At 42.8% G+C, this 23,033-nt stretch overlaps 1 protein-coding gene across 3 annotated transcripts; it reads right to left on the reverse strand.

The window, feature by feature from the left end:
- Positions 1-5,552: 5,552 nt before the first annotated feature.
- Positions 5,553-21,339, reverse strand: LOC145423773 (uncharacterized). Of its 3 annotated transcripts, none has more exons than XM_080296572.1 (4): positions 18,780-21,339; positions 10,996-11,101; positions 6,841-8,025; positions 5,553-6,515 (listed from the first exon to the last, which is right to left on the reverse strand). In XM_080296572.1, the coding sequence occupies exons 2-4, from the start codon at positions 11,011-11,013 to the stop codon at positions 5,829-5,831; spliced, it is 1,890 nt and encodes a 629-aa protein (XP_080152698.1). In that variant the 5' UTR covers positions 11,014-11,101; positions 18,780-21,339; the 3' UTR covers positions 5,553-5,828. The 3 variants fall into 3 exon arrangements, with proteins under 3 accessions (XP_080152698.1, XP_080152689.1, XP_080152693.1); XM_080296563.1 differs by having other exon boundaries at positions 18,011-21,339; XM_080296567.1 differs by lacking the exon at positions 18,780-21,339 and having other exon boundaries at positions 10,996-11,554.
- Positions 21,340-23,033: the final 1,694 nt, after the last annotated feature.

Raw genomic sequence — 23,033 nt, forward strand, 5'->3', positions numbered from 1 at the left:
TCTTTAAACAAAATAATATTTTCCAGTTACAGAAATCATAAAGTCCAAACTAAAGTGCTACTGTTGCTATATGCATTTTATATAAATCATGGATGATGGTCCTGACATGAAGGAAGAGAAAGTTACAGGTTGCATCCTTTGACTTTGTCTCCGTGCCTTTGGGCCATTTTCAGAAGGACAGATGTTTCTGTTCAATTCTTAAATCAATTTTTTCAAACACAAACACTATTTTAAAGCTTCTAGAGAGTAAAATATTAATGATAATTATAATAACAATAATAAAAACAAAAGCTCTCAGATCCATCAAACCAAGCAGCAGAAAGAACAATAACTGAAGAGAAAACTTTAACCTTGTAGACTTCATTATGTTCCAGCTGCTCTACAGACGCTGTGACCTCGAACTTAAGCAGGTCGTAAAGTATGTGCAGCTCAATAACTTCATAATCAGACCCTGTGGTATTTAGGCAGCAGAACAACTAAGAATAACAACTACAAATAATGTTTTTAGGTTTCTGTTGTACTGCAAGGTTCTGTACAGGAGAACCAAACCAAGAGCAAATATTACGTCTCATTTACACCTGAGCACGAAGAGCCATCAACATTTAGCAAATTGAATCATCTTTGTTTAGATGCAAGAAGAATCATATAGAAATGAAAAAGTAGAAATAGAAATCCAGAGCAAAGATATCCTCTAATTCAGCGTAGCACATGTGCAGCTGCTGCGATTCACGTAAGCATTCGGCTCGTCGCTGTTGCAGATTTTTCTCTCGCTGTTCTGGCTCACAGCGCTGCAAACACAAAAATAAATATCCCCAAAGCTGTGAAAGGGAGCTAATTAGTAAGAGTATTGTTACTCTCCGCAGGAGTAGTCCAGCAGTAGAAATCAGTCCAATAACAAGGTGTGTAACATCTTGCCATCATTGCCTCCTCCTGTGTCTTATGTTTTACGGAGTCGTGGCTCTGTGAGGACATCCCGGACTGCGCGCTCAAGCTGGAGGGCTTTCATCTGCTGCGCGCGGACCGGCAGGCCTCTCTCTCTGGTAAGACCAAAGGTGGAGGTGTCTGCTTCTACGTTAATAGTGGCTGGTGCACAGATGTGACAGTGATTGCTCAGCACTGCTCTTCCTCTCTGGAATATCTTTTTATTCACTGCAAACCGTTTTATTCTCTGCTGGAGTTTGCTTCATTCATCCTGGCCGCTGTTTACATCCCGCCAGACGCGGATGCACAGGCAGCTCAGTGCGCACTCGCGGAGCAGATTCTCCACATGGAGCGGACATTCCCGGACTCTCTCATCATTGCTCTTGGGGACTTTAACAAAGCCAATCTGAGCCATGAGCTTCTGAAATATAAGCAGTATATTAAATGCCCGACCAGAGAGGAGAGGACATTGGACCACTGCTACAGCACGATCAGCGGGGCCTATCGCGCGGTGCCCCGTGCTTCACTCGGACTTTCTGACCACGTCATGATCCACCCAATCCCCGCGTACAGACAGAGGCTGAAGCTCTCCAAACCTGTCGTGAGGACCAAAAAACTGTGGAGGAGCTTCGCACATGTTTGGAGTCTACAGACTGGGACACAATGAAGGCTGCTTCTAACAGCTTGGATGAGTTTACGGACACTGTCACCTCCTATATCCACTTCTGTGAGGACAGCATTGTGCCATCACGCACCAGGGTGAGTTATAACAATGACAAACCCTGGTTTACTCCTAAACTCAAAAAGCTGTGGCTGGAAAAGAGAAAGGCGTTCAGAAGCGGAGACAGGGACTGCTACAGTGAGGCCAAGTACAGGTTCACTAAGGAAGTGGACATTGCTAAACATCAGCACTCTGAGAAGATGCAGCAGCAGATCTCAGAGAATGACTCGGCCTCTGTGTGGAAAGGTTTTAGGAATATCACAAACTACAAGCCTAAAACCCCCCACTCCACTGATGACTTGCTCTTAGCCAACACCCTTAACGACTTTTACTGCCGTTTTGACGAGCCATCAGGCAGCCTTCACATCTCCAACGGCCCCAACAATAGAGGCACTTTGGACACTAATTCCCCCACCTCTCCCCCCTCCATAGAGCCATCACCACCTTCAAACTGTTCACCTACAACACCCCCCTCCTCACCCCACACAAAAGAGGATTTCACACCACCTCCTCCCACCACAACTCTTCATATTCATGAATAGGGCTGGGTATCGTCACTGATTTCTAGAATCGATTCAATTCCGATTCACAAGGTCCCGAATCGATTCGATCCACGATTCGATTTAATTCGATTCGATTCGATTTAAATCTGGGAAATTTTGACAGTCAGAGATATAATTCAGATCAGGACATTTACATATTTTTGTATCTATAAAAAGGAAGCTGACACTCTCAAGACTTTATCCAAGGTGTGAGCATCACAGCAGATGCCTTTGTGTCAAAGTAGCTGAAGATAAAACACAGAAAAACATGTAGGTGATTTTCCTGGCCTGGGATTTTATAAAAATATTCTGCAGTACATCAAAAACGAAAGAAAACCATTAATTAATCAACATTACCTCTGACGTTACAGCGGTTTTATTAGAGACATGGCTAAGCATTTTGCATTTTGAATAATTTTAAAAAGTTTCAATTTGTTCAGTATTGAACAGCAGAAATGAGGTTTTCTTTTCGGAAGAATGTAAAAGGGGAAAAAACAGCGGCCGACAGCGCTGTAAGCAACAGTAGACTTGTGTAACAAGCAAGCGAATAATGAAGAAAGCGAAACTGTTCAAGAGAGAGGGGGGGGGGGGGGGGGGTGGGAGAGGGGGAGGGAGAGAGGGAGAGAGAGAGAGCTGTGCATCGCAATGGAAGCAAAACAGTAAAAGAGTGAATTCATGACAATGTTTATGTGAAGCGTTTGGATCTTTTGCTGCTGATTCGGTCAATATTGTTTGGAGAGAGATCAAACTAACAGCTTTAGAATCAGCGCATAAAGGGCGTGAACACAAAGCGCGGACCCGGATCAGCGAGCTGTCGGCTTTCAGCCCCGACTGTGAGAAAGGCGACATCTAACTGATTCTGATCGGCGGGTCGCGCTGTGTGTTTAAGTCTATGTGCAGAATCCCTGTACCTGCTCTCATTTACTGTTTGGTGGTTCTTGAAATTTTGTGAGATGTCACCAGAGATTCTGGCATTTCGGACAAAATAAATTTATATTAAAAAATCGATTCAGGATTTTAATGAATCGATTTTACGTTATCCAAGCCAGAATCGATTTTAATCGATGAATGGATTATAAAAACCCACCCCTATTCATGAAGCAGATGTGAGGAAGCAGTTTAAGAGTCTGAATGCTCGAAAAGCTCCCGGCCCAGACGGCGTGTCTCCTGCCACCCTCAGACACTGTGCAAACGAGCTGGCCCCAGTGTTTTCTGGCATCTTCAACTCCTCACTGCAGGCATGTCATGTGCCTGCCTGCTTCAAGTCCTCTACCATAATCCCTGTCCCCAAGAAACCTAGGATCACTGGACTAAATGACTACAGACCCGTGGCTCTGACATCTGTGGTCATGAAGTCTTTTGAGCGCCTAGTTCTCTCCCATCTCAAGACCCTCACGGCCCCCCTCCTGGACCCCCTGCAGTTTGCATACAGAGCCAACAGGTCTGTAGACGACGCCATCAACATGGCCCTACACTTCATCCTGCAGCATCTGGACTCCCCAGGAACCTACGCCAGGATCCTGTTTGTGGACTTCAGCTCTGCCTTCAACACCATCCTTCCAGACCATCTCCGAGGCAAGCTTTCCCAGATGAATGTGCCTGATCCCATCTGCCGGTGGATCACTGACTTCCTGACGGACAGGAAGCAGCATGTGAGGCTGGGGAAGAATGTCTCGGACTCCCGGACCATCAGCACCGGCTCCCCTCAGGGTTGTGTTCTTTCTCCTCTGCTCTTCTCCCTGTACACCAACTGCTGCACCTCCACCCACCAGTCTGTCAAGCTAATCAAGTTTGCAGATGACACCACCGTCATTGGGCTCATCTTTGACGGGGATGAGTCTGCCTACAGGAGGGAGGTTGAATGTCTGGTGTCCTGGTGCAGCCACAACAACCTGGTGCTGAATGCCCAGAAGACAGTGGAGATTATTGTGGACTTCAGGAAGCACACAGCCCCAGTCCCCCCCCCATCATCCTGACTGACACCCCCATCACCTCTGTGGACTCATTCCGCTTCCTGGGTACCACCATCACCCAGGACCTGAAGTGGGAGCCCACCATCACCTCCGTCATCAAGAAAGCCCAGCAGAGGATGTACTTCCTGAGGCAGCTGAAGAAATTCAACCTGCCAACACGGATGATGATGCAGTTCTACACTGCAATCATCGAGTCCATCCTCACCTCCTCCATCACCGTGTGGTACGCTGGAGCCACTATCAGGGACAAACAGAGACTGCAGCGTGTTGTGCGCTCTGCTGAGAAGGTGATTGGCTGCAGACTCCCATCTCTGCAGGACCTGTACACCTCCAGGACACTGCGGCGTGCAGCCCGGATCTCAGCTGACCCTTCTCACCCTGGACACAGTCTGTTTGACCTGCTCCCCTCAGGCAGGAGGCTCCGGTCCATTCGCACCAGAACCTCTCGCCATAAGAACAGTTTCTTCCCCTCTGCTGTCGGACACATGAACAATAACCACATGACTGTCCCCGCCACTAACACATGACCCTACGCTGTGTCACTGCATCATTCCATGTTTGGCACTGATCACCACCTGCACTCATGTATATATCTTTCTACGTAGCACTCTTAATTCTTATTCTTACTTTTATTTATTTATTTATTTATTTTCATGTCTATTTAAGTGCAATTTTTTTATGACAGTATGTTTGCACTGAAGCACCGCAGCAATTTCCTAATGTTGTAAACCTGCTCAACATTTGGTAATAAACCCTTTCTGATTCTGATTCTGATCTAGCAGGGTGACAGAAAAACCCAGGGTAACTTCTAAGGACCTCAACGTCTCTCTCACATTGTGTTTTTTAAACATGCTTCCATTTGTCACTTCAGTCTTTACTCTGAAATACAGGAAGAGAAATCATGGCTGAAACAATTTCTCATGAAACCAGGGGTGTGGTCCAACAGTCAGTTTGGTGAGGAAGGTTCCTAACTGAGAGAAGTGACCCAGAAGTATCTGTGTAGCAGCCACAATGAATCCAGATCATGAGATTTATTAACTAATCAAAGTCTCTTCTTTCATCTTCTGTATCATTCAGTTTGCATTGGTAATGCCCATTATTGTAATGCTTTTTTAAGACCAGCAAAACTTTATTTCACTTTGGGTTAGCTGGGATAAGTGATGGATGGAGGGAATTTTACTTCAGCCACAGAAATCCTAAACAGGAAGGAGGAGCAGAGTTACAGTGGATCACTATCCAGCAGGGAAACAAGGTTTATTTCAATTTCTTGGCCATGAGTGAGATTTACTGAGTGGGCAAATTAGGGAGACGACACCATCAGATCCCGAGCCCTCCATGTGTTAATCAAGAGACGGCTGCTGTGCTACATCCATAAATAATGAATAAATTAGGAGCTAAAGCTGAAAGGACAGTTTATTTGTACCATCAGTGAAGATATTTTACATTTGAATTTTTTATTTAACATTTGCAAGATTCAATAACATAAAGAACCTGAACAAGAAAACATTTATGTGGATCAAAATACATTAAAACAAAAACTTTATAATAGGAAACAGAGTTTTCAACCAACTGATGAAAAGAAAGCTAACCACTTGACATGAACACTACAGTAGGACAGTTTTGAAAGCTTAAAATGGAACTAGGGGAAGAGTTTGATTCACAGCTGCCTCATCAGATTTTTACAGGAGATTCTATCTGAACTCTGTGGAGCCTGATCTCAAGCTTTTTGAGTCTGACACAGAAACCAGAGGATCTTTCTGTGTCTTCAGATTCACTGTGATCCAGTGATGGGAGTGATTTCAGCCCTGAGTGATCGCGCTGATGTTTGCACAGAGCAGACAATGAGGTGAATGTTTGGGCACATTGGTAACAGTGAAACAGTTTATTAGTAACGTGGGATCGTTTGTGTGCAGAGTATGAACTGAGATTCCTGAAGCTCTTGTCACACTGGTCACAGCTGTAGTTTCCTTCCATGTGTGTACGTTCATGAATGTTACGACTACCTGACCGTGAGAAGCTTCTCTCACAGTGTCTGCACTTGTGTGGTTTCTCTCCTGTGTGGACTCGTTTGTGTGATTTAAGCTGACCTGCAGTGGTGAAGGATGACCCACACTGATCACAGAGGTGCTTTTTAACCCCACTGTGAATCAGTTCATGTTGTTTTAACTCACTTGATGTGGTGAAGCTTCTCCCACATTCTTTGCAGTATTTCAGTTTGTCTCCAGTGTGTCTACGTTGATGTGTTTTAAGGGCAGCTTGCCGACTGAAAGTTTTTCCACAGAGGTCACAATGAAAGTCTTTCCCACCACCACAGTGATGACAGGGTTGAGAACTGGATCCATCTGTGTCGCTCTGCTTCTAAACAAAGACACAAAGACAGTGTAAGTCAGTCCTTCAACATTTGTATCCTGAACGTCGCCTGAAATAAAGAGCATCTCTGCAGACGTCCAACTACATTTGACTGTTTCAGTTAACACACTCAGTTTACTGGGCTGCAATAACTACAATACTACCACCATAATACTACAGTAATACTAAAATCATAACTGAAAGGAAAATCTGAATAATCACTCAGAGCTGCTTTTCCATGCAGTAGAATTGCTAACATGCTAACACAGTTTAATGAGCAGAGTAGTTCCAAACAGTCAGGCTAAAATGACAAGATAACAATATAAATACATACCTCACAGTAGCTGCACTTGTAGACTCTCTTTCTGGTGTGGATCTGTTGGTGTCGTCTCAGGTGACGTGGAGATTTAAAAGTCTTCTCACACAGGTCACATTGATAAGGTCTCTCCTCAGTGTGGGTAAACATGTGTTGTTGTAAGTGTGCGTCTGTTGTAAAGTATTTGCCACACTGTTCACAGCAGTACACATCATGTCTAGTGTGAATGCGTAGGTGTGTATTTCGGCTCCTTCTCTGGCTGAAAGTTTTTCCACAGATGTCACAGCTGTATGCCTTAATTCCAGAGTGGGTAACTAGATGACTCTGTAAGTGGCTACTTTGAGTAAAAGCTCTGCCACACTGATCACAGCTGTATGGCTTAATTCCAGAGTGGGTAACTAGATGCCTCTGTAAGTGGCTACTTTGAGTAAAAGCTCTGCCACACTGATCACAGCTGTACGCTTTAACTCCACTGTGGATGAGTTGGTGTTCTTTTAGGGAACGCTTGAAGGAAAAAGACTTTCCACACAAGTCACAGCTGAACGGTCTCTCTCCAGTGTGGATGACCTGATGCTGTTTTAGTGAAGCCGTCACAGTAAAACCCTTCCCACAGTCGTCACAGCTGTATGCCTTAATTCCAGAGTGGGTAACTAGATGACTCTGTAAGCTTCTACTGCGAGTAAAAGCTCTGCCACACTGATCACAGCTGTACGCTTTAACTCCACTGTGGATGAGTTGGTGTTCTTTTAGGTGACCCTTCAAGGAAAAAGACTTTCCACACTCGTCACAGCTGTATGCCTTAATTCCAGAGTGGGTAACTAGATGCCTCTGTAAGTGGCTACTGTGAGTAAAAGCTCTGCCACACTGATCACAGCTGTACGCTTTAACTCCACTGTGGACGAGTTGGTGTTCTTTTAGGGAACCCTTCCTGGAAAAAGACTTTCCACACAAGTCACAGCTGAACGGTCTCTCTCCAGTGTGGATGACCTGATGCTGTTTTAGTGAAGCCCTCACAGTAAAACCCTTCCCACACAAGTCACAGCTGAACGGTCTCTCTCCAGTGTGGATGACCTGATGCCGTTTTAGTTTAGCCCTCACAGTAAAACCCTTCCCACACTCGTCACAGGTGTGTTTTTTCTCTCCCTTTCTTCTGTGAGGTTTGTCGGCCTCCTGAGAGCGCTGACTTCTGGCTCCATGTTGGTCCTGCAGTGACAGAGATACAAACAGAGGCAGTGAGTGAAATGCAGTCGTGGAACAAACTCAACCTTCAAACTCCATTAACACTAGTTTTAAACCTGAAGGTGGAGCGTGGCACCAAACACCTTAAAGGTCTCTTATCCCCACCTGCTGGTAGTTCTAACACATTACATCCAACCTGCTGTTAAAGATAATTCATGACTGTTCAAACACTAAAATCATGCACACACACACACACACACACACACACACACACACACACACACACATTATTTTATAATTTAGATTATTTTGTTGTTTCCTATTACATATTTCTATAATTTGTATAGATTTATACAGAATTATTCAGTGATAATAAATCCTATGTTTGTTTATTCTAAAGGAACCCCGTTAGCTTCCACAACAGATGTTGCTCGTCTTCCGTCAAATACTCACATAAAATATTACACAATAAAGTGGATTCAAGATATCCACATAATTTCACTCTTACATCCACAGTGAGGTTTCACAATTGTTCAAATATAAGCAATCAATAATAATAATAATAATATCAATAACATTGATGCACATTACACAAATTTCAAAAACAAATCATGTCGTACAATATTTACAACAACTAAAAGCTCTGTAAATCGGCTTTTAAGTGTTCATTGAAGTTTTGAATAATTCTCTAATTTTTTAAGGCAACTTATTCCACTTAAAAGTTGCTCTAAATGTAACAGTTTTACAAAACGTTACTTTTAACTCGAGCATTTACTAAATTGCAGCTTGTTGAAAACTGTGTAATATGATGATGTATTTCATCTGGATACTGCAGCTGAGCAGAATAAATGTGGTGTGTTTAACAGAATTGCTTTCTTTAGAACTACAAGTAAGCCATAGAATATTTTAGCCTGTACAGGAAGCCAAGAAAGGTTATTATGCATTTTATCAATATTAGTATAGTATGAACATCTTCACACTAATCTGGACGCCTTATTCTGGACTAACTGAAGTCTGTTAAGATCTGTCTTATTAGCTGCTGACCAAATGATTGAACAATACTCCAGATGAGACATTACTAGTGCATTAATGACATCTTTCATAATGAAGAAGTGATACACAAAGAGCATTTCATAGCCATAGCTATGCCTTGTCGGCAGAGTTATGTGACATTAGTGATGTTTGTACTTTCAGCGTTAACTTGGTTTTAAAGCCTTTAAAATATACGCCGTTCAATAGTCGACCTTCATCTGACAGAGAATGTGATGATTTTGTGGATAATTAAAGTCAGTCATATATCCACAAACACAACAAGCTGAAAGTCAGTGATGCTGCTCGGTTTGCAGTCCTGAACATCACGGCACAAGCAGGATCCACTGCACTGTTAATGTTAGCTGTGTTATATTGCTGCCTCTGTTCGGTGGTGTCGAGCCAAACGTACTTTAACGTGTGTTTGAACGAGCTGACGGTTCACTCGTTAAGCTGAAAGAAAGATGCTTTAATCACAGCAGTCACACATGTGTCCACTGCACCATCTGGAACTCTTCTTGTTTACACTCGTAATAACACAAACACTAAATCCTGCTTCTCTGGTGCTGTTGTGTAGCAGTGTGTACACCTGAGACTGTCACCTGTCTGTCTGTCCTGCATTCTCTCTCTGTTTCTTTCTCTCTGATTGTGGAATAAAAGTATGAACATGTGTTTATAAGTTACACTTGTGTTTGAATCCTGCAGCTTATCACACATTTGATTTCCATGTGTGACGACTGCAAGTGTCCAGAGTGAGGACAGACTGAGGGAGCCACTGCTGCACATCATCTGTGAGGCTTTGCAGCCCTGATGATCCACCAGGACAAACTCAGCAGTGTGTGAGGAAGAGGAGGAGGAAGAGCCAGCAGCAGCTGACAGATGGAGAGAATAGACAGACTGTTCCCTGTTTGTGAAGCACTGCTAGGAAAGTTTAACATAACTGTCTGTGCTGAATCAGTCTTATTAGGTAATGTTCAAATAATGTGATCATCCCAGTGTTTTCAGTGTGGGAGAAAGTACTCAGGGCCTTCAAGTTACACACTATGAAAGGCAGCAACAAGTTTAATGTTCAGAAACCTAAAGTCTGTATCAGCAGCAGGATGGAGCTAAAAATAAATGTTGGTTTCAGTTCTATGAAGCTTTGAGTATTTTGGATCAGTAGCTGCTGTGTTTGTTGCATCATATTGCTGTAACTGTTTATATGCTTTATATATTCTGAGCTAAGTTGATCTATAGTGTTACATCATATTCTATAAGGATGTTATGTGTTTGTAGACTTTCTGCCCAGTTTGACCCATTTAGCAGAAGTCAGCCTGTTTAAGGCTCTGATATCTATTCTGTGTGACTTACAGCAGTTATGACATGGTCTGATTTTCTCACCCAATAAAGGAATATTTCATATATCAGTCTACTCTTCATTCTATCAGACACAGTTATCACAGCTCCTACATTTGCTTTTTACACATATATGTAAGCACTGAGCCAAATTTAGTAATGCCAACAATATAATAACTATAATATTGGCCATATTATATTTACATTACCACAGTGAGATGACTTTAGTCTCATGAACAACATCAGCTAATTGTTATTTACAGCTAATCTTAAACGACTGTTCAGCACAGAAATGAAGCCCAACAATCATGTTTTACAGTCCTGTGGTCTCAGCCTCAGATACTCATCAAATCACACAGAGCTCATGTAGAAACAAATGAACTAAATATGTTCTCCTTCATTTCTGACAAACAAAGCTTTATGAAATGTTTCCAGCTGTTAGTACATAAACACATAAACAACAGCTGCTTGTTTCAGTGAAAATACATTGATGGCTTTTTAATAAAGTTGTGCAGCTGTAAAGTATTTTGTCTGGTGTCAATTCTATCGTCAGCTACATCGTTATGGCAAATGTTCAAATGTATATGGTGATAAATATCTTTGGTCATATGGTCCTGCTCTGTCTGTCACCTTCTGTGTTGAGCTCATTGTTTCCTCTGTAGTGGCTGAGCTGAGTCCAAGTAGCTGAAAATGTTCCTCTGCTGCTCCGTCAGACTCTCCTCCTCCTGCTGATCAGCTGGGACACAAAACAGATCTTTGTTAGGCTCCACACTGCACTGAAGAGTCAAAGTGTCTCATATGTTCATCTGACAAGTAAAAGAACACATTTTTGTTTCCCGAGGTGGGCAACTTGTTGGAAACAAACACAAAAGGTTTGAGCACTGATACCTGCCATTGCTGGCATTGAAAGATGCAACGCCAGCAATGTGGATTGGTTTGAGTCTTGACAATCCACATTGCTGGCATCTTTCAATATGTTGAATGCACCAGTGTAAGTGCAGCCACTCAGACTCAATGTGTTCATAGAAACAGGTGCAGATGTGTCACGAGTTCATCCAGCAGTAGCTATGGCACTTGGCCACAGGGGGCAGCAGTGGACTGACCTGCATTTGAGACTGCTCCAGCTGCTCTGTGACAGTCAGTAGATCTGCTACAAATTGCAGATCATATGCAAGTTTTGGAAATGACATTATAAATATTCCTAACGTAGCCACGGCAGCCATGTTGATGTATTACCTATATTGGCTGAAAATGTTCATTTGCAGAGAAAAGACACAGGCAGACTGTGCTTACAGGACAACAACAATCTTTATTTATAGAGCACATTTAAAAACCAACGGCATGCCAAAGTGCTTAACATAGAACAAATTAACACAAGTATAATCAGAGTCATAAAAATAAAAGTGTAGAATTATGTTCACAGGAAAAAGCCACCAATAGAAAAAATATAACTATAGCACATAGCTATAGCACAATATAACTGTGCCATCAACACACAATGGGGATAAGACATACACAGCGCAAATAAAAAGCAAGATAGGAAAATTAGTAAAATAAATCACTGCAGACAAGGCCAGCATTTAACCGGTAGAAAACGCAAGATTAAACAAATACGTTTTAAGCCGTGATTTAAAAGATTGAATAGAGTCAGACGCCCGAATGCCAATGGGAAGGTTGTTCCACAACTCTGGTGCGGCCAGGGCAAACGCTCGATCACCTCTAGACTTCAGCCGAGATCTAGGCTGCACCAACAGTAACTGTGAGGATGATCTTAAAGCCCTAGCAGGACATATAAGCTTAAGAGTTCCTTAAGATAGCTCGGTGCTGTGTTATTAGTGATTTTAAAAGTAAACAGCAGAATTTTAAATTGGATACGATATTTCACAGGCAACCAGTGCAAATCAGCTAGGACGGGAGTAATGTGGGCAAACTTCTTAGTTTTGGTTAGAATGCCTGCAGCAGCATTTTGGACTGTCTGTAATCTATGGAGGAGGCAGAGTGGAGTCCAAAATAGAGTGAATTGCAGTAATCCAGCCTCGAAGTTACAAAGGCATGGATGAGTTTTTCCAGGTCTTTATGCGGGATGTACTGCCTGGCCTTAGAAATAAGGCGGAGTTGGTATAAACTGGATCTAACAACAGCAGACACTTGTCTATCAAGTTTAAATGAGCTGTCAAGTAACACGCCCAAATTCCTAACAGTGTCGGAAAAGGAGCTAGTGAGAAAACCAAAAGCATCACGAAGTTTGGCACGAAGGACGTCACTGCCAAAGACCACAATTTCAGTTTTCTTATCATTAAGGATAAGAGTATTTGCCAGGAGCCATTGCCTGACCTCACACATGCACTCTCGAAAACTATTCAAGGACAAAGCTAGGTCATCATTTAACTCAAAGTAGATCTGAATGTCATCAGCATAATAATGAAAAGCGATGTGATATTTCTCAAAGATAGCGCTTAATGGAAGCATGTACAATGAGAACAGAGTAGGGCCTAACACAGATCCCTGAGGGACACCACAACAGACAGGTACAGCGAAGGAAGAGGAAGTGGCCAAGTGAACCGAGGAGAGCCGATTGGACAAGTATGATTTAAACCAATCCAAGGCAACACCCTTGATGCCTACAGTGTGCTCAAGTCTCGCCAATAGGATTTTATGATCAACCATATCGAAAGCCGACGATAAATCCAATAGCACTAGGACCGAGGAGCGTCCATTGTCAGCCATTAGTAGAAGGTCATTGAGAACTCGGAGCAGCGCTGACTCAGTGCTATGATGTGGTTTGAAGGCCGATTGGAATTTATCATTAATGCTATTCTCATCCAGGTAGGCCTGGAGTTGAAGCAACACTATCTTCTCAAGAATTTTGGCCAAGAACGGAAGCTTGGAAATCGGCCTATAGTTCGCATAATCATTATAATCGAGGTTCCTTTTTTTAAGAACAGGCTGAATTATAGCATGTTTAAAGGCTGATGGTACGCAACCAGAGAGCAAAGAAGAGTTCAAAAGGGACAATATACTAGGTCCAATTGCACTAAAACAGTCCTTAACTATACGAGATGGAAGAACATCATATACGAGATTAGTATTGTTCAGTTGTTCAACCAGACGCTTAAGAGTAGGGAGTGAAACGGGTTCAAACTGATAGAAGGAAGAGGAACAGTCAGGGGTAAACGCAGGGCCTGTCATTAAAGGAAGAGCAGATTTAAGAGATGAGACTTTATCTAAAAAATAATTTAAAAATTGTTCGCAAAGAACCGTGGAGCACGGCAGCGGCATAGTGGGGCAGGGGTTGACCACAGAGTTAAAAATTTTAAATAAAATTCGAGGATTGTTACCATTGGTAGAGATAATTTTTGAAAGAAAAGCTGCTTTAGCCATTTTGGCAGCAGTTTGAAACTTCAAGCGACTAGTACGTAGGATGTCGTAAGATGCCTGGAGTTTATCTTTCCTCCACCTTCTCTCATCCCGCCGACACGCACGTCGTAGAGCGCGAACAGAGTCACTTAACCAACATTGTGAGTAAGTTCTGGGGCGCTTCATTTTAATAGGTGCCACAGTGTCGAGGATGGAGGAACATGTAGTTAACAGGGTATTGGCAAAATTCTCAACCATATGAGGGGTAAGACAATCTGACGTAATAGATGCAGAATACACAAAAGAAGCAGAGAATTTCACCACAGTATCAGCATTAACAGTACGCACATCACATAATAACGTTACATGTTATTATGTGATGTTACTGAAATCATCATGAATAACAGGAGTGGTGATTCCTGTAACTTTGTGTATATAATTTGGCATTTCTTACTGATGTAGGCCAAAAATAAATACATAAACTGAGCACCTGATGGCTTTAAACTTTTGTTGTCCATCTTCCATTGGTTTGAATTTTGCGCTCCAGTACAAACACAAATCCCCCAACCCGAGGATCAGCACAATTAACCTAACAGACCTACACCTTAGTTCACAGATTCACTTTGTCTAAGGTTGATTTCTGGGATTTCACACAACCCAGGATTCAGATGGTGAATCCATGATGGGCTTGGATTTACATCATTATAAATGAAATGTGCTCTACTTGGAAGCAGCCGGCCCCGCCCCTTTTGACGGGTTGTGTGAGACTTTAAATCATCAAACTGTAAATTATAAATTTAAATTGTTATTGATCCTTTACCCCGAGTCCTAAAGTGTAGATTTATTTTCTTACTCTTCTTATATTTATTGTTTGTTTACTTGCACCGCTGTAACTGCAGCCTCGTCGTCTCGTCTCTCTATATGCTGGACTGTCTGTAGAGGAGATGACAATAAAGTTTACTTTGACTTCAGCAGCGCGCAGGCGCACCGAGGGCTCTCGCGCTCACTTTATAGAATTTAGAAAAAACATCGGTGCAGATTATAAGTCTGTATCATAATATCTGTTTGTTGTTTTTATTTTGTTTTGCGAGTTGGTTATTAGATGCCGCTCCAGCCAGCCAGAGACTCCCCGCCGTAATAAACTACGTATTCTCTTATTGCTGTTACCAAGTTCCTGACTCAGCTGGATCAGGGAGAGTGACTGAGGCAGATATTGAGCTGTCAGTGTTTTTATATAACATTAAAGTCCCTGAGGGTATGGCACCAAGCACCATTGAGAATTCCCCAACACTGTTTGACAAGTTTGATGAGCATCTTGACTTTTGGTCTTTGGATATTAACAGTCCTGGGTATGTGACTTCTTGTTTAACAGAAATGTTACAGAGAGCATTTGCAGTGCAGCCTTTAATTGCTAGTAATTCACATTTTTTTTTTGTATTTTTAATTTTTTTTCTTTGTATGATAAGGTGGAGGCACCAGAGGCTATAAAAGTTTGAGCAATGCTCCACCATTTTGAGATTTTGAGGCTGTCTGCATCAGTGTCCATCTCCCACGCGTGTGATCATTAAAATCATCGTTTGACTCAACCCGGCCGGACCAGTGTTGTTATTGTGGTTTTTCTCTTGTTTCCATCCCCAATATTTTGAACCTTAACACTCTATAAAAGTTAATTGACTCTTTACAGTGGCCTGCTATGGTTAATAATAACATGTTCAGTCATGAGTGAAATCAAAGCTTTTCTTCACTTTAGCATTCAACATTCCCAACAATATAATGTGATACCTTAATTAAAACACAGCTAATAAAACACAATTTTCTTAATGCAAACATCAGTGACTCAACATTAGCAACCAAAGGGTTCAGTCTGCAGCTCACACTCATGTGAAGCTACAGCCTCCCCCTTTAGTCTCTGTCATCCTTCTGCTCCTGCACAAACAAAGCAAGACAAAACCTCCACCCTTCTTCTACAGGCTGGGTGAATTGTTGTGGACATTCACTAATCCTAAAGTCGGCACCGTTTTTGTCTCAGTATCAAGTCAGTTAAACTTTTAGTCGTCAGTCCGTCACAGTCCAGTCACATGCATACATCCACACACATTCATACCAGATATTGCTGATAATGGAGTCTCACGCGCAGCCTATTCGAGCCTCCATCACCAGCAGGATGACGTCATCATTTTAAAGGAAAACAGTTCCTTGTTTTTAGACTGGATTGACTCGCTGCAATCCTTTTAGGCTCAGGACTTCTCATGTGATCAATGTCACATATAAGTGAATTTCTCCCAAGCCCATTATAATCATGGAGAAAAACACTTTGCCACTGTTTCCAGTAAGAATATTTTATAGCGCTTTAAAGTTCAACCTCTCAGGTCTGGATTAAAGAGCTGATTTGTTAAATCGGGAACTCACAAAATACCAAAATATCACCACCGGTGGATCACACCTCTCAGATGTTCTTATCTCAGTGCACTGTAACAAAAGCACAAACAAACGCAACCAATAAAATACTAATAAAGTAACAAATACTGGGGCCCATTGCAAACATGTCCAAGCATAAAACCATCTTTCTCTCTCTTAGAGAAAGAAAACAATCCAAACCTCACTGATAAAATCAACCTAGTGTCAAGCAAAACCCAAAAATCAACCAAAACTTCACCAGAAAGTTTTTCTCCCTCCCGGGACAATATTGTGCAGGAATACAGGCACCGTAACTCCTTTTGCACTGACAAAAACATGTTGGATTTACTTGATTCAATAGTGGACACTGGTTGCACACAAAGGTTTTGCTTTGGCAGAAACTTAAACAACTGAGTTAAATCAACACAACCTTTTCATATTCAGTAAACCTGCATGTTGTGTTCATAAAACACGATTGAAACATGTTCAGATGGAGTAAGTTGAGCTCCTGGAACATTTTAATCCTTCAATTGAAATTGAATGGGTCTACAACAACTACCATCCTCCTATCTCTATCCTGGTTGCAGCAGGGCTGGGAAATAACCCTGAAGTGATAGGTTACCAGGCAGGGTACACCCTGGACAGCTCACCAGTCTATCAGATAGAAACACACAGCCGTTTACATTCATGGATAATTTAGCCCAGGACCTTCTTACTGTGGAGCAACAGCACTAACCAGCATGCCAACAATGGAGGAAATACAGGAAAGCTATGATTTCCTGTATTTGAGGCAGAATTCTTTTGTTCTTGCCCTTGACAGGTTAATCCACAATAAATAGCAACAGCATGCATGTGGTGTGTGTGTCGTTGTCTGCCTCTTATAACTCCAGTGATTTTCCTGTAGTTTGAAATCTTATGCGGTGTTGACACAATAATTTGTTGTAAACCAGGAAATTCCCAACTGTGGTAGAAAGCACAGCTTAGCCTTAGCAAATGTTCAAAGAAAAGTCGTCACTTCCTGATAAATATTGTCACACTGGGGTTTTTGCAAATGATATCAGTGAGCACTGTGTGGCAGCTGGAGTCAGACAACTGAAGCTCCCACAATCAAGACCACAAACAGCTTTCAAAGGAGATTTGAAGCTTTTCTGGCAGCAAGCTTCATGATTTATGGGACTGGAACTGGAACAGAAACTACCTGATCACCAATGGTGAGCTGGCATGGAATTATTTTTATGACATTTTATCAAAGTTATAAATAAGCATGCCCATTAACACATAGTGAGTGAGCATGTTGTCTTCCCACGCAGTGAACAGCGGACGCTAATGTTTTTGTCACTTTTTACAGAGTCAAACTCAAAGTAAGGTCAGTGCTTCCACGCTTTAAATGCTGCACGCTCACACTCTCTCCACACTCGATAGATTATCCATTGTTCATCTGCACACAGCTGCGGTTTTAGTAACGCAGTAACGCAGCGTGCTTACGGCAAAGTAACAGTAATCTAATTACCTTTTTTGCAATAGTAATCCCTCAATTTACTCATTTCTTGAAAAAAGTAATCGGATTACTGCCCATCTCTGGTTGGAGCTGTGCACTTGTGGGTTCCACCTTGTGTACACGTTTATCTTTGCTGTGTGTACTTGTACCTCTGAGTGGAAGCTGAACTCTTGAGTTCGAGTATCGAAGCATCAGCTGTGACGTTAAAGTCCAAACAGCTCGTTCATTTGACGTGCAAATGAACGAAGGTAACGCCGTTTTCATGTGGATGTGTCACTGAGACACTTTCCACATCCACAGCTCACAAAATGGGAAAACTATAGAAGTATAACAATGAAGAAGTTACTATGTTACGGGTCCCAAGGATGAAGACCTCGATGACAAATATGTTACCTGTAAAAGCAGGTGAAGAGCAGAGTAAGGAAGACACGATGCGTCTCTGCTTTCCTCCACAACGTGTCTGAGTCTGATTTATTTCACACAAATAAATGCTATAAAACACTAAACATGAGCTTTCAATATACTGTTCAGCTGGTTCCTCATTCACATCAATGACATTTACTTATTTCACAACATCAGTGAAATATACTCTTTTTAACTGGTTCACTTTCTCAAGTTCACACTTCTTTCCATAACAGCTACATCCTTTTATCATATCAATAAACACATCACATTGTCTTCTGCAGTGTCTTACTGGCTAAACAGTTCTATTCAATAACAGCATTGGTAAATACATTACATTTGTTCCCTCCAGTAATTTACTGGCAAAATCACTATTTAGTGCATCATGAAACACAGCTTGTTGAATCAACCCATGAATGCCTCTGTTAGCTACACAGAGTTGCTCAGAGTGCTTGTGTTACACTAGCTAATCTACTCAGTCACTTTAACAGAACTATTAACATTCACATCTCACAGAACTGATTTGATTGGAGCATTACAACACGTTTGCACAGAGCATAGGAGCGCACTGACTCTGCTTCACGAGCGCTCCACCTAACGAGCGGGCTCGCGGTGCGGTCGCGCGGGACACTCCTCTGGTTTTCTCCCGTGTTTACATATAAATAACTTTGGCGGACCGCCTTAACTCTCCCATTCACATTAACGTGGGTAACCATGGTGACAATAAACAACATTTTCGGTGCGAGCACCGTGTACCGACCTGTAAAAGCAGGTGAAGAGCAGAGTAAGGAAGACACGATGCGTCTCTGCTTTCCTCCAGAACGTGTCTGAGGAAGCAGCGGAAGGTGGGCTCCACTTACTGCTCCCCGAAACCCCGGAGCAAGCACCAAAGTTCCGCCCTCACTGCTTTCTAACATAAAATGAATCCCTGTTACATGGATTTTCTATCCTCTTAAAGAAACTGAAAATAAATACATATAGCAATGAAAAATGTCCCGTTACATGAGTGTTTTACACAAAATAATATTCATGTGGTCATTCCCTCACAGGGGTGCCACAACTACACTGCTGTTTTGACAGAGACACAGTGTGTTTATCTAACTTGGCTGAAGCCAAAGTTCTCCAGACAAATTCAGTCTGTTTCTGCCAAGTGTGAACTCACTGGATGAGCGCCAGATACACAGAATCAAAAAGGGATAAATTACTTTTCTTATGTCATGTTCCCGTCACAAACTGGCTCAAGGAGAGGGGAAGCAGGAGTCCACAGATGAAATGTTCCTATAAATAAAGTGGAATTTATTCAAACTTTACCAAAACTTCAACACATCAAATACAAGCAGTTCAGCAGGGAGTGGATGTGTGTTGCATGTGCCAGGTGGATGCAGAGAGAGGCCAGGGCCACGTTCAAACCTGAACACGCTGCACAGTGTTTTGTTCCATTTGTTAGGGATGAATGAAATGCTTCCTTGAAAGGATGTGTGCAGTCACCAGTGGGCGTGGAAGCATGTGCGCCCTCATTTGGTGGGTGTGCAAGAAAAGTCATCCTGTCACACAGCAATGCCTACATAAATCACACCACTCTGCTTAAAATAATAATGTTTAGTGAAGCAGGTGAAGCAAAGGGCTGCTTTTAATAGGCTGGGAGACCCAGGTGTGCTGCTTTAGCTGCTGAGCCTCTTATGACAGAACAGCGGAGAGTGGTAAGAAGGGAGGAGGGGGTCTGGCTGTGTTTGTGAACGATAGATGGTGTAACTCTGGGCATTTCTCTATCAAAGAGACGCTATGCTGTAAGGACATTGAGCTGCTAGCGGTTAGCATGAGACCGTACTATCTACCACGAGAGTTTACACACGTGATTATGATAGCTGTGTATGTCCCGCCCTCTGCTAACGCTGCAGCAGCCTGTGAGGTCCTGCACACTGTAACCAGCAGACTCCAAACACAGCACCCTCAGGCCCTTTTCCTGATCTCTGGGGACTAGTGGGCCTAGTGCAGGGGTCAGCAACCTTTAACACCCAAAGAGCCTTTTGGACCCGGTTTCCACGCAAAGGGTCAGGGTTCGGGAAAACACTGGGAGCCGCAAATACTTTGTGACATCTAAAATGAAGATAACACTGTGTATATTGTTTTTACCTTTATGCTTTGTGTGAACAACTACAGTGTGTTGCTTATGAAATCCATGAAGTGCTACAGAGAAAATTACATTTGATTTATGTAATGAACACATTTTGAGCTCTTAAAGAAATATAACAAAGGAAAGCTGAACTACAATGATCCATGTAGCAAACACAAACTGTTATATCGCCTTTGGGCTTTTGGAGCCTTGACCTGACTTTTAAAAAAAGCGCGTTCATGCAAACATCGTCGGGTCTGCCGTGATATGTTTACAACGGGACTTCTGCTCCTGAACCTCTGCGCACAGCGTCTGCAGGTCGGGGCTGTACGAAGTCACTTTATCTCTACAGGACTGTAAGCTGTCGTCTGTGAGGCGTGAGCGTGTTTGTTTGAACACAGTTCACGGTGGAGAACAGCTGCTGACATAATGTGGATCCCAAGATCCATAACTGGCCTACCTGGGGCTGAAAGTCTCCATAAATGCAGGCGTTTCGGCGGCTACACCGGCTTCCACGAGTGTGACGCTTATTTTGAGAAAATAATAGAATATAAATGTATTTTTATATTTCAATATCACAATAATCTTCCAATGTAGAACTACAAGTTAAAAAAGAAGTAACATAAATCAAATCCACTTCAGCTAAATACTTCTCATTTATTTCCATCTTACATGCTGTGACTGCAGCCATTCCCACATCTCTGTGAATGGGACTCATGGACATGGATCAGTGGTTGTTGATCAATGGTCCTGAGAATCTGCATAATTAAGATGAAGGAACGGAGCTCCCAGCCCATCGTTCCTGCAGCTGCTTTCAGTCTTTATGCAAATGTCCTGTTTGTAAGACTGAAACCTGCAGCTGAGACTGAAGACGTCACCTGATGATGACGACACGTTTCTCCCACAAAACGCTGCGTCCAGATGAACAGAAGCAACAGACTCACTTTCCTGGATGATTGAGATGCATCAAGACTTCATTGTGTGTTACTTCTCATTCAGCACAGACACATTATTCCTGTTAGGTCATGTCAGCTGTCACTCAGTACAAGCACAACTGTGAACAACACAAACTTCTCTTCAATGTGTCACAGAAACACTAAGTGTGAGAGCCTGTATGACACACAGGACAGACTGTAAGCTCTGCTGGCTGCACAGCACTTTGTAGCAGTTTTCCAACATGTCCTCCACCCGTGATGTCAGTGGTGGGACCCCAGTCACAGCACTCAGCACCACCTCCTTTAAATGGATTTTACACCAGTTCCTCCCGTTACTCGGTGCAACGCTTCTTAAATGTGTTTTTGCAGGATAAAACACAGCAGGTGGTGTAGAGAGGACGTCAGCTGACGGAGCAGAGGGAGGCAGACTGTGGATAAATGACAGAGTGAGAGGAGAGCAACCATGACAGAAGCACAGGTGTGGCAGATAGAAGTGGCTTTATAGACACTTATTGTCAGTCCTCGTGCATGCTGTGGAAATAAGTGTCTGTGTCATGAGGTGACATGTGAGCTTATCTTTGGTCAATAAAGCTGAACGACCAGTTTTCACTTTGCTTCTTACGCTTGTTTAGTGACGTCTGGGTTTCTGTGGAGCCCGAATTTTGATGAGTTCTGGTGAAATCATCTGAGATCATCTGAGCATCGGTGAAGAGTCAGCAGAGAAAGTGTGGGACAGAAGTTTGCTTTGGACACATGGACTGAAATCAAAAAGGAACAAACAGGATTTCCAATGGACAGTATGGAGAAGTGAAAGTACACAAAGGCTGTGCTGGAACACGTGTGTTACACTTTTTGACAGCTGAGAACAAAACACAATATTTTGCATCATCTCTGCAGTGTCTCTTCTTTCCTCTGCTGTTGTGCTTTTAGCTCCAAACTGTTTCAAATGGTTTGTCAGCAAGCTGACCTCTGACCTCTGCAGTACTAACTCCTGACCCGTACAAAGAGCGGGCGTTTCTGACCTTTGACCTGCAGCTGTATGTCTCTCAGTCTCAGTTCTTCTCTCCGTCACTGATGGAGCAGGTGTAGTTGCTGCTGACAGTCAGTCGTTTGTTTTCTCAGAGTGAGGCTGAAGTCTGAACTGTTCAGAGCATCAGGTCTCATCAACGTGCGCTGCTGTAACGCCGCTTTGTCCTCTGAGATCACCAGGTATGAAACCTGAGTGCTGACAGAGCAGCATGTTCCCCCTCATTCACCTCCACCACCACAGCCAAGGCATGCTGGGAAACTGAGGACACACAGACGGAGAACTGAAGTGTCTGCTGTGTGTTCATCTCAGAGTCCTCACAGGTGACACATTAGCTCCAGAACACCAAGCCAGGTGTTTGAAGCCTGACAGGGATTCTTCCCATCCAGAGGGAGGATTTAGCTGCACAACAATGAACATTAGTGTGTAGTTTAGAAACACAGACTGTGCCTGCACTGCATCTAGTGAAGAAAAGTGTTACTGCGAGAGAACCAGGCTCCTTTAAAGCAGCTGATATTAAGGTTGAAAAATCAACAATAAGCTGATGTAATCAACGTTTCACAAAATGGTCAGCAGCTAAAATCTGGAGCCGTTCTTTGGTGGTAATTAACAGTTTGTTCTTGTTAGCTAATTATGTCATTAAAGGTAGCAGCAGAAGTCTTGTGTTGAAAGCCCATTCACTCACACATTCACACAGTATGTGTGTGTCTGTGTTACACTGTGGACATCCCTTCTGTTGGAGCGCCATCTTGTGGCAGGTTTAAGAAATGTTCTTCTTGTAAATCCAAACTGATGCACCTCCATAGCAGACTGTGGAGGCTTTCAGTGACATGAAGACTTGATTTATACTGTCATATTCTCCTGTTACACAAAGCACAGCACGCTGAACATGGATGAACTGAAACTCCCAGCATCTGACTGAGGAAAAGCACAAATCAT

Source organism: Astatotilapia calliptera, chromosome 3, assembly GCF_964374335.1.
Source record: "Astatotilapia calliptera chromosome 3, fAstCal68.1, whole genome shotgun sequence".
Classification (NCBI taxonomy): domain Eukaryota; kingdom Metazoa; phylum Chordata; class Actinopteri; order Cichliformes; family Cichlidae; genus Astatotilapia; species Astatotilapia calliptera.